The sequence below is a fragment of the Rhododendron vialii genome, chromosome 10a (genome assembly GCF_030253575.1).
Source record: "Rhododendron vialii isolate Sample 1 chromosome 10a, ASM3025357v1".
Classification (NCBI taxonomy): Eukaryota; Viridiplantae; Streptophyta; class Magnoliopsida; order Ericales; family Ericaceae; genus Rhododendron; species Rhododendron vialii.
Window position 1 is genome coordinate 3,357,501 of NC_080566.1, and position 10,088 is coordinate 3,367,588.

At 39.8% G+C, this 10,088-nt stretch overlaps 2 protein-coding genes across 3 annotated transcripts in view; both read left to right on the forward strand.

The window, feature by feature from the left end:
- LOC131304227 (5'-adenylylsulfate reductase-like 5) overlaps positions 1 to 4,967 on the forward strand; it is a 5,473-nt gene extending 506 nt beyond the window's left edge. The window contains exons 1-4 of one of the 2 annotated variants that reach the window (XM_058331380.1): positions 1 to 568; positions 2,246 to 2,427; positions 3,572 to 3,696; positions 4,236 to 4,967. The exon at positions 1 to 568 is cut by the window's left edge and continues 8 nt beyond it. In XM_058331380.1, the coding sequence (XP_058187363.1) occupies positions 566 to 568; positions 2,246 to 2,427; positions 3,572 to 3,696; positions 4,236 to 4,669 (744 nt within the window). In that variant the 5' untranslated portion in view covers positions 1 to 565 and the 3' untranslated portion in view covers positions 4,670 to 4,967. The remainder of the gene's footprint in view (positions 569 to 2,245; positions 2,428 to 3,571; positions 3,697 to 4,235) is intronic. The other variant, XM_058331379.1, reaches the window with a different exon arrangement.
- Positions 4,968 to 6,217: 1,250 nt separating this feature from the next.
- Positions 6,218 to 9,761, forward strand: LOC131304694 (MDIS1-interacting receptor like kinase 2-like). Its single transcript, XM_058332026.1, has 2 exons — positions 6,218 to 9,174; positions 9,249 to 9,761. The coding sequence occupies exons 1-2, from the start codon at positions 6,321 to 6,323 to the stop codon at positions 9,650 to 9,652; spliced, it is 3,258 nt and encodes a 1,085-aa protein (XP_058188009.1). The 5' UTR covers positions 6,218 to 6,320; the 3' UTR covers positions 9,653 to 9,761.
- Positions 9,762 to 10,088: the final 327 nt, after the last annotated feature.

Below are 10,088 nucleotides of genomic sequence, written 5' to 3' on the forward strand. Positions count from 1 at the left end.
GTTTGAATGTATTGTTACGGTGTTGATTTTGCTGTATTAGGTCTTATTCTGTTGTTATCGAATTGTCTTTGTAAATATGTGTTGTAGTATGTCTCTGTTTTGGTTGTGTGTTTATGGGCTTTTAGGGTTTTGGATTCGGTGCGTAAATTTACGTCCTTTAAGGGTTGAGGGATTTGTAGCTTCCGAGAATGTTGTTGTTCCGTTCGTGTTGAGAAATCGGCCGAACAAACAAACCCACGTGCGCGAAGAATAGTCAAGAACAGAAACGAAGAACACTAGATGTGAAGATTTTTGTGTTCCCTGAGTGTGTTGAGTATGCGCACAGCTCACAGGAATTTCCACTATGTATGGAGTGAAGAGAGTGCAAGGTTGGCTGCTGCGTATAGCAAGAATGTATAACATAACTTTGAATAGTTTGCGAAGAGCAACCCAAATCGGTTCAGGTTTCAGAAGCCCAACAGTTCAACCTCGTTATCTTTCTCTCATTTGAGTACATTTTCAACCGATGAGAGTGAGGCTGAACAAAATCAAGCTCTTTGGTTTGCTGGAATAATGTTGAGCATGGATGGTACGGTGATTTCTTTACTTCCTATTGAAATCGCCATTCACCTAAATTGTAAATAATGAGTCTGTGTGATGTACATTCTTCTTCAGCACGCCAATCATCTGAATGACCATTTTAAGAGAAGGACCAGCTCAATCCCGGTTTGTTTCAGTGAACCAAAATACTGCCTTGTGGTTCAGGGTGCTGTTAAAATTTGAAGATTAGGATGACACACACACACACACACACACACATTAATATAAGCCTGGTGTGGTTGTTTAAATAAACTTAAGGAACACTGCGTTTTTGTATGCTTACATGTAAATAACAGATTTTTTTTAGCAGAATCGCAGCTATGTAGGTTAATGTTTAATTTGTTCAAATATGATCATGTGTGCAAGCAATGGTACTTCGTAAGCATTTGTTCATCCATCCTGTATTTGTGAATTGACTGCCCTTGGCAGTCATATCGCTAGGATGATGCACAATTGTATTACACCCTCACAAGCTTTGACTTACGCATGAGGAGCCAAGGGCAGAGCTAGTGGTTCCTTGATTTCCTTTGCACTTTGAGCATGTGTAGATGGTGTTCAGTCTTCACTCTTCCCGTACCAGCACGGTGAATACTTATTTGTGAGGATTTCATCTGAGCATGCATCCTCGAAATAGAAGGTTAATGATGAAGGTGTTTTGCATTTCTTTCCAACATCTGAAAGCGCCCGAAGTGCCCCAATAGCACCTATGTGTTAGTGTTCTCAATATTTATCCCGTTTCCTTTGGACCCCCATACCTCATGTTCTATCCTACTCCTATGTTATATATAGATAAAATGGGGCTTGCTGTGTTTTGCTGCTTATCTCTAGATTTTCATGATTGGATCTGAAGATTCTGAACGATTTGATGTTTCCTTTCCATAATTTGCGGCAATTGCATATTAAAGCAAGTATATGAGAACTGATAGTCATGGAAACTTCGTAAACCATGATAGCAGATCAGTTTTTTTTTTTTTTTTTTGAGCATTATTATGCAAACCTCCATTTCATTTACCTTGTCGGCAAGAAAAAGAATTTTTTTTCATTTGTAGATAGTTATAGATACCCATCCTGCAGTTATGGTTTTTTTCCTATCGTTATTCTGTCAGTTACAGCTGTTATGATTTCAATAGTGTTTGGATTTTATGTTTTGTACTTTTCCTCAGTAAAAAGATGAGATGCTACACTTTTGTTTAATTGCCACCATGACTTGCTTAATTACAACTACTGAATCGGAATTCCACATAATTTGTGAGGATATTGACATGTTTTGCGCTTCCTTTTCTTACACTTACATAGTTTTCTCAATAAGCGATCTCAATACATTGGCAATTGTACTTAAAAAAAAGTGGTCATTAATCCTCATCAGCAACTCAGCGGTACTTTTGAAGCTCTGTTGTTGAACTTATAAATACCAAAACATCCAGAAATCTTTTCATGGAATTTATATTGGTTCAAATCAAGTTCTGCTTTGTATCTTTTCGGTTATGTTATCAGTGGCAATTTTTGTTGGTAGAGGCAAGAATGGAACAAGTGATTTCATTAGTATCATGGGTTTGAGATTTGTCCATGAACTAGTTGAGCTAGATGATACCATGCAGATTATTGGAAATTGTTTACTTGAACTTGCTATGTATTTATGTGCTTATTTATTTATTTATTTTTGAAGATGGATGGGAAATCCCTTGACGGGGGTTTGAGCTCTACTCAGACAAACGTATATATTGCTGTTTTGTTCTACGGCTCCTCGTGTCCTTTTTCAAATGCCATTCGAACCAAGTTTGCTGCCCTCAGTACAATGTTTCCTCAAATCAAACATGTAATGGTCGAACAATCTTCTGCCATGCCAAGGTGGGTTTTCCTTCTTAGGATTATTTGCATATTTACAAGGATGATATCATGTTCAGTCAAAGTGTGATCCTAGAACATAAATAAAATTGCACATCCGTGTTACATCGACTCTTCAATTTTCCTCACAGTATTTGCATTAAAGCCTGATTTTTAGAGGATAGGTGTCGGGCCTTCAGTGGCTGGTAAGGTGGGGGGTACAGACCTATGAGATCTAGGCTTGAGGTAGGGACCAGACCAGGGGCAACACTAGCACGTGCCACCCCCAGTTTCAAGCAAATTTTTATTTCACACCAATGGATAAGGCAATTGACGGTATCCTAACAGCTCGAATTTTACACAATTGAGAAATAGTGATTTAAAAGATGAATGGTTTGGATCATAAAAAAAATATCTCAATGACTTTCATCTAAAGACCACAGGAGAACTGAATCAAGCTTTTGTTTTTGTTTTAATAAAAAAAAGTCCAGGAGAAAGCTTGACTTTACACAATTACACTTCACCTTTCTCTTCATTTTTTTTAAAAAAGCATACAACAATACCGGTGCACTTCCATTAAACAGCACCATCTCAATCTAAATCCTGGCTCTGCCACTTGACCAGAGGTCTGAGATATGATGGGTTTTGTATCACGGGATCTCGAGGCCGCATGGATATGAAGACCGAAGAGTTGTCCTTTAGTCAACGGGTTTCCCTCTCACTCTAAGATTGGTCTGCGGTCTAATCTGGGGCTTAGGCCTTCAACGAACCCTTGAGCTCAAGCCTTCGATGCCGATCCTCCTTTTCTGGGCAACTTGGGCTCTGCCTCCAACCAAGTATAAGCCGTTAACTAAACTAAGGAGTGGGTTGTCCTTCAGCTGGGCCTGTGGCCCTGTAGGCTACCTCGATATGGAAATTTGGTGGTTTGCAGAAAACACCTTTGTATTCCTAACTAAGTAGATGTAGTTGGTTTGACTTTCGAGTTCTTTGGATTTGTTATCATCAATCCTTTAATTTAATTTAAGGAATAACCTGGTGGATCTCAAAATCTGTCTACTCAAGGCAACCAAGTAAATAAAGGGAAGGGAGCTATTGTATTTCCATTCTCTGCTGTCTAAATTGACATTTTTGTATTCCTCATTATTTGTTTTGTTTGTTATATCTGCAGTGTCCTTTCAAGATACGGAATTCATAGCGTGCCCTCCATATTGGTTGTGAACCGGATGGTAAAAACTCAATATTATGGTTCAAAGAATCTTTCGTCCTTTGTGCAGTTCTATAAGGGAACTACAGGTAGTGCCTTTGGATGAATTACTTGGCCATTTTTTTTTTTTTTGATCTTCGAATTACTTGGCCATTGTGTACCCCATTTCTGAAGTTTGTATATCGGAAGAGAAAATGTCTGAATCCCTCATATCCATATCAAAAGATAACCGCAGGTTCTTAGCATCTAAATGAAGCTAGGTCATTTACGTTACTTTTTTTTTCCTTGTGTCAGCTTCCACTTCCCAATCACTCCATTTATGCTATCTTTGGATCTTGGTTTATTTTCTTTGTGGAATTGGATGTAGGTTTCTTAGAGGGAAAAGAGAAGGAAAGCGAAATATATGTAAAGGTTCTCATTCTTCGTTATTTAGGGAAATGATTAGGGGAAAAGAGATATCTGTCATGAAAGTCTGATTTTCTGTCTAATCTCCTAAAAGCATTTTCATATGCAAATATAGTCTAAATGGGTAAAAGAGAGGCAGGTTGGATGTTCATTTTTTGCTCATCATATGTTTTCCTCCTCTAAATACACTGTGCTTGTACCCCATGTCTTTATTCCTGTTCAGGTCTTGACCCAATATTGGATTTGACTGAAGATCAAGGGAGCTATTCCGAAAGTGGTCTGAAATTTCTGTACCCTTGGAAAGGGAACTCTGCGAAGGAGATCTTGATGATGGAACCTTATCTAGTTTTCTCCGCGCTATTCCTCTTCTTGAGGGTGTACCTATATCTCTTCCCAAGGATGATATCTAACTTAATTGCTTTATGGTTTGCTTTTGTCCCACACCTAAATATGGGATTCCTCGGAGAGTTGAGCCATCTTTTGGGGCGAGTTCTCCATGTGATTGATTTTCAGAAGGTTTGGAGCAAGCTGAGGCGGTGTAAAACCAGAAACTTGCATAACGGAGCTAGGAGTGCTAGGGTTTGGGCCTCATCCTTGGCATCTGTGTCCTTGGGAGAGACTTCCTCGGGAAGATTGGTTCCCCCTGGGGATTCCTAAAAGGACGCGTGGTTTCACTGAACAAATTGTCCGATAAACCACTGAACAAATTGTCTGAACGAGGACGTACTTGACTTATTGAGGAGCGTACTTTTGTGACACGATCACGGAGGGTTTTCACTTTTGATAGTCGTTCTTTTCTTACGTTTTTGATTTCTTGCCCTTTCATAAATGTATCAGCAGAACTGAAGGAGTTTCCTAGGGTTATGCGGGATTCCCAAGACAGCAAAGATGTATATTCAAGAAGTGAGAACATTCATCTCGTCTTTTAATGTATATTACTAGTATTTTTGCACTCTGGGGGCGTGTTGTATTCTAAAATAAACGCGGATTACCCTCTATAACTACCTACTGATCAGCCCGCGTTCCATTTCATCCTTTTAGGGAAAGGAGCAATGGTGTATTAATTTTCTGTTCTGTAACAGGGCTAATATTGAAGTGGCAGTACCTTTTTGTCATCTAGTTTGTGTTCTGTCGTATTGACAAGGTAATGTGAAAATGTGTTCAAGATGTAGAAATCTCGAGGCATTACTCGACGGATTGGAACACATAAACACGGGGGTACTTAGGACATGGAGCCAGTCGCAGCAAATGCGTGGAACTTCGTGAACCCCCACCTGTGCCTACAAGAACACCACACTTTATACAAAGAATAAGCATTATCATAGATTCTATAACGAGGCTTTCAATTCGTGAATTCATTACCACTGTATACTTGAGACAAGCCTTGGAATTGAAGAAGAAAACGATCTCCACATTGTTGTGATTTTAATCTTTGTATTATGATTTAGAATTAAGAAGAATTCAATTCTCAAAACTTTCCAGAGTCGTATAGGCGTGTCATAGGTGCGTTTTTGAATAATTGTGGATTGATCAGCATTGAGTATGTTCTCTTAAGGGCGTGTGGATTACTAATATTGAAAGAGAGAGACTTCAAAAAGTTGATAAGTCTTAGGTCATTTGACGACGGAGGAAACTTACTATTTTTCAGTAAAGAATAAGTGGCCAATATATGTTAAATTTTTTGTTTTTGAAACATACGACACTCATGTTTGAAACTAGACTAATGTTTTACGTTTAGTGAATGAATAGTTATGCAGAATTCCGTGATAATGCTTACACATAATCTGTTTTTCTAGATTGATGCTTAAACGTTTTTTAAGGTGACTAGATTGTTGAATTTCCAGCAAAATATGAAGTTGGATTAACAACTTTTTCCTACACGATTAACAGAATCACTGATGGCAATTAGCAAGTCTTCACTCACTCACTCACTCTCTCTCTCTCTCTCTCTCATCTGTGCCTTGGCAAGTCATCGCTCAAGTCAATGACTACAACATTTTGGAAGTGAAGAATATTCAGAGAGGAAGAAAGACTGGAAAAGTTATCAGTCTCTCTCTCTCTCTCTCTCTCTCTCTCTCTCTCTCAGATCTGTGCCTTGGCAATTCAATGACTACCACATTTTGGAAGTGAAGAATACTCAGAGAGGAAGACTAAAGACTGGAAAAGTGAGAGACACTCTTGGCTTGCTTGACTCGTAGTGCCGGGGTCAACAAGTCGACCCAAAAATCTTTTTAAAAACTCCTCTTGAGCATTGTTCTCTGCATCCATTGCTCAATATTTTGCTGCTACAAAAACCACACATTAAATAATGGGCAACAATACCATATCCTCTTCTATTTATTCTCTTATGCTCCTAGCAATCAGCATGGCAACTTGTGTTAGCACATTTGCAGTTCCATCATCTGCAAAATCATCGTCGTCGTTTTCATTTTCAGCAGAGGCGGAAGCTCTGCTGAATAGTGGTTGGTGGGGACACGATTCATTGACAAACTTATCTTTCACAAATCATTGCAACTTGAAAGGCATCACTTGCAATAGAGCAGGAAGTGTCGTTCGGATGGAAGTTCATTTCTTTTATTCATCCGGAAGGCTTTCAAACATGAGTTGGTCTTCCTTGCCAAATCTTGAATATCTTGATCTCAGCGACTCTGGCTTAATTGGGGGAATTCCGGGTGAAATTGGTACTCTCTCCAAGCTCACCCACCTTGACCTTTCTTCCCGTTCTCCTTCTTTCAACTATTATGATCCTCTAAGAGATTTCTCTAGCTTGGAGGGGGGAATTCCGGGTGAAATTGGTAATCTGTCCAAGCTCACCAACCTTGACCTTTCCGGCAACTTTAGACTTCAAGGTGTTCTGCCTCCGAACCTGGGAAACCTCACCCAATTAGTCCACCTCGGCTTATCGGGGACTAATATCGGAGGTCCAATCCCCTCAACTATTGGTAATTTGAGTGCTCTGGCCGATTTGTCACTTTATTCAAATAAACTCATCGGCTCCATCCCTCTACAAATAGAGAACCTAAAGAATTTGGTCAAGATGGATTTAGGTTTCAACAACCTTCGAGGTCCAATCCCTTTATCTATTGGCCATTTATCTAATCTGACCTATTTGTATCTTGATAGAAATCAACTCAGTGGCTTTATCCCTTCATCTGTTGGCCATTTATCTAATCTGATCTATTTGTATCTCACTTCAAATCAACTCAGCGGTTCTATCCCCTCATCTGTTGGTTATTTATCTAATTTGACCTATTTGGATCTCAGTTCAAATCGACTCTGCGACTCAATCCCTCCAGAAATAGGGAACCTAAAGAATTTAGAGCATATGGATATGGGTTCCAATATCCTTAATGGTTCAATCCCCTCATCTATTGGCCATTTATCCAATCTGACCTATTTGGATCTCAGTTCAAATCAACTCTGTGGCTCAATCCGTCCAGAAATAGGAAACCTAAAGAATTTAGAGCATATGGATATGGGTTCCAATATCCTTAATGGTTCAATCCCCTCATCTATTGGCCATTTATCCAATCTGACCTATTTGGATCTCAGTTCAAATCAACTCTGTGGCTCAATCCCTCCAGAAATAGGGAACCTAAAGAATTTAGAGCTTGTGGATATGGGTTCAAATATCCTTAATGGTTCAATCCCCTCATCTATTGGCCATTTATCCAATCCGACCTATTTGGATCTCAGTTCAAATCAACTCTGTGGCTCAATCCCTCCAGAAATAGGGAACCTAAAGAATTTAGAGCATATGGATATGGGTTCCAATATCCTTAATGGTTCAATCCCCTCATCTATTGGCCATTTATCCTATCTGACCTATTTGTTTCTCAGTTCAAATCGACTCTGCGGCTCAATCCCTCAAGAAATAGGGAACCTAAAGAATTTAGTGGAGATGAATATGAGTTCTAACATCCTTAATGGTCCAATCCCTTCATCTATTGGCCATTTATCTAATCTGGCCCATTTGTATCTCCATTCAAGTCAATTGGACGGTCCCATCCCTTGTGAAATAGGTAAGCTACAGAATTTGGTTGTGGTGGATATGGGCCATAACAACCTTCATGGCCCAATTCCTCGAGAAATAGGGAATTTGTCTAATCTGGCCCATTTGTATCTCCATTCAAATCATTTGGACGGTCCCATCCCTTGTGAAATAGGTAAGCTACGGAATTTGGATAAGGTGGATATGAGCCATAACAACCTAAATGGAACCATTCCCAATGAACTTGCATATTTGCCTCTAAAGTACTTAGATCTCTCGCAGAATAATCTCTCTGGAAAAATCCCATATAAGCTTAGGTTCGTACGAACTCTTAACTTGTCATACAATCATCTTGACTGTCAAATCCCAAATAGATCTCCAAATGGGTGTCCAAATGGGGTTTGCCGTGAAGACTTTCATTCCTCCCATTGTTTTTCCTCCGTGGCCAATAAAGGAACGAAACTTGGTCTTGTCATTTCTCTCCCGATCATAGTATCCCTTGCTTTACTTGTGTTTGTTGTGTACTTTCGTTACCGTAAAACCCAAAAAAACGATGGTCAATCAAAAACAACGAAACATGGGGATATTTTCTCCATATGGAATTATGATGGAAGTATTGCATATGAAGACATCATCAAAGCAACAAATGACTTCGACGTCAAATATTGCATTGGAACTGGGGGATATGGCAGCGTCTACAGAGCTCAATTACCAAGCGGCAAAGTAGTTGCCTTGAAGAAACTTCATCGGCTGGAAGCAGAGCACCCTGCTTTTGACCATTGCTTCAGGAATGAGATCAAAATGTTGACTAATGTACGACATAGAAACATCGTGAAGCTTTACGGATTTTGTTTGCACAACAGAGGCATGTTCTTGGTGTACGAGTACATGGAAAAAGGAAGCTTGTTTTGTGCTCTAAGATTCGATGTTGAAGCTTCTGAAATTGGATGGACCCAAAGGGTAAATATCATTGAAGGAATGGCACATGCTTTATCCTACTTGCATCATGATTGCACCCCACCAATTGTTCATCGAGACATATCTAGCAACAACATTTTGTTGAACTCTCAACAGAAGGCTTTTCTCGCTGACTTTGGAACTGCGAGAATGCTGAATCCCGATTCATCCAACCAAACCGTAATTGCTGGCACTTACGGCTATATTGCACCAGGTACGTGTATTGAATTTGTTTTATTGAAGCCAATGCCTGTGGTTATTTTTAAATTGCTCTTCGTATTTGTGCAGAACTTGCCTATACCATGGTTGTGACTGAAAAGAGCGATGTTTATAGTTTTGGAGTGGTGGCATTAGAAACGATCATGGGGAGGCATCCGAGAGACCTCCTATCGTCCTTGACATCGCCTCCTAGCAAAAACATGATGATAACTGATGTCCTAGATGCACGCCTTCTGCCTCCAACTAATCCAATAGTTGCGGGGGACATCGTTCTAGTTGCTACAATGGCATTTGCATGTTTACATCCTCAGCCCAAGTCCCGACCATCGATGCTACGCCTATCTCAAGAATTTCTTTCTCGTCGGAAGGCTCTAGTTGCACCCCTTCGTACAGTATCATTGTGGAATCTATGGAATCGGAAAATGGACTTTGTCCACCAATCAAATGAGCAAGTGATCAGTGCCCAAGTTTGAAAATAGATTTTTTCATCCTTCTCAGGCGTAAGTTGTTATGATCATTATGAATGTCTGTATTAAGAAAAGGTCCAGTCTATCCAAAAGGAGCAATGTTGTACTGTTAGTTTTAATATTGAAGTGGCAATACATTTTTGTGTTCTCTAGCCTAGCTTGTGTTCGTTGTACTGACATGGTAATACGATTAGACTTTTCTTATTCAAAAGGCGAAGGACTGAATCCACGGTAGTCGTGCTGACACCATATGCTATGTAGTGTTCATAGCCCTATGTTTCGATGTATTCCTAGCCGAAGATATGGAAATCCCGAGGCATTCCTCGAGGGCTAGAAACACATAAAAGCGGGGGTATGGAGGACCTGGTGCCCGTCGCACCCAATGCGTGGAAGACTGGGAACCCAGACTAGTGCCTTAGAGAATACCATACTTTACAAGAGA

Excerpts from the sequence above, each read along its gene's own strand:
- LOC131304694 (XM_058332026.1), top strand. The coding sequence starts at position 6,321 with ATGGGCAACAATACCATATCCTCTTCTATTTATTCTCTTATGCTCCTA. Across the intron at positions 9,175-9,248 it reads TTACGGCTATATTGCACCAG|AACTTGCCTATACCATGGTT; the intron begins GTACGTGTATTG and ends GTATTTGTGCAG.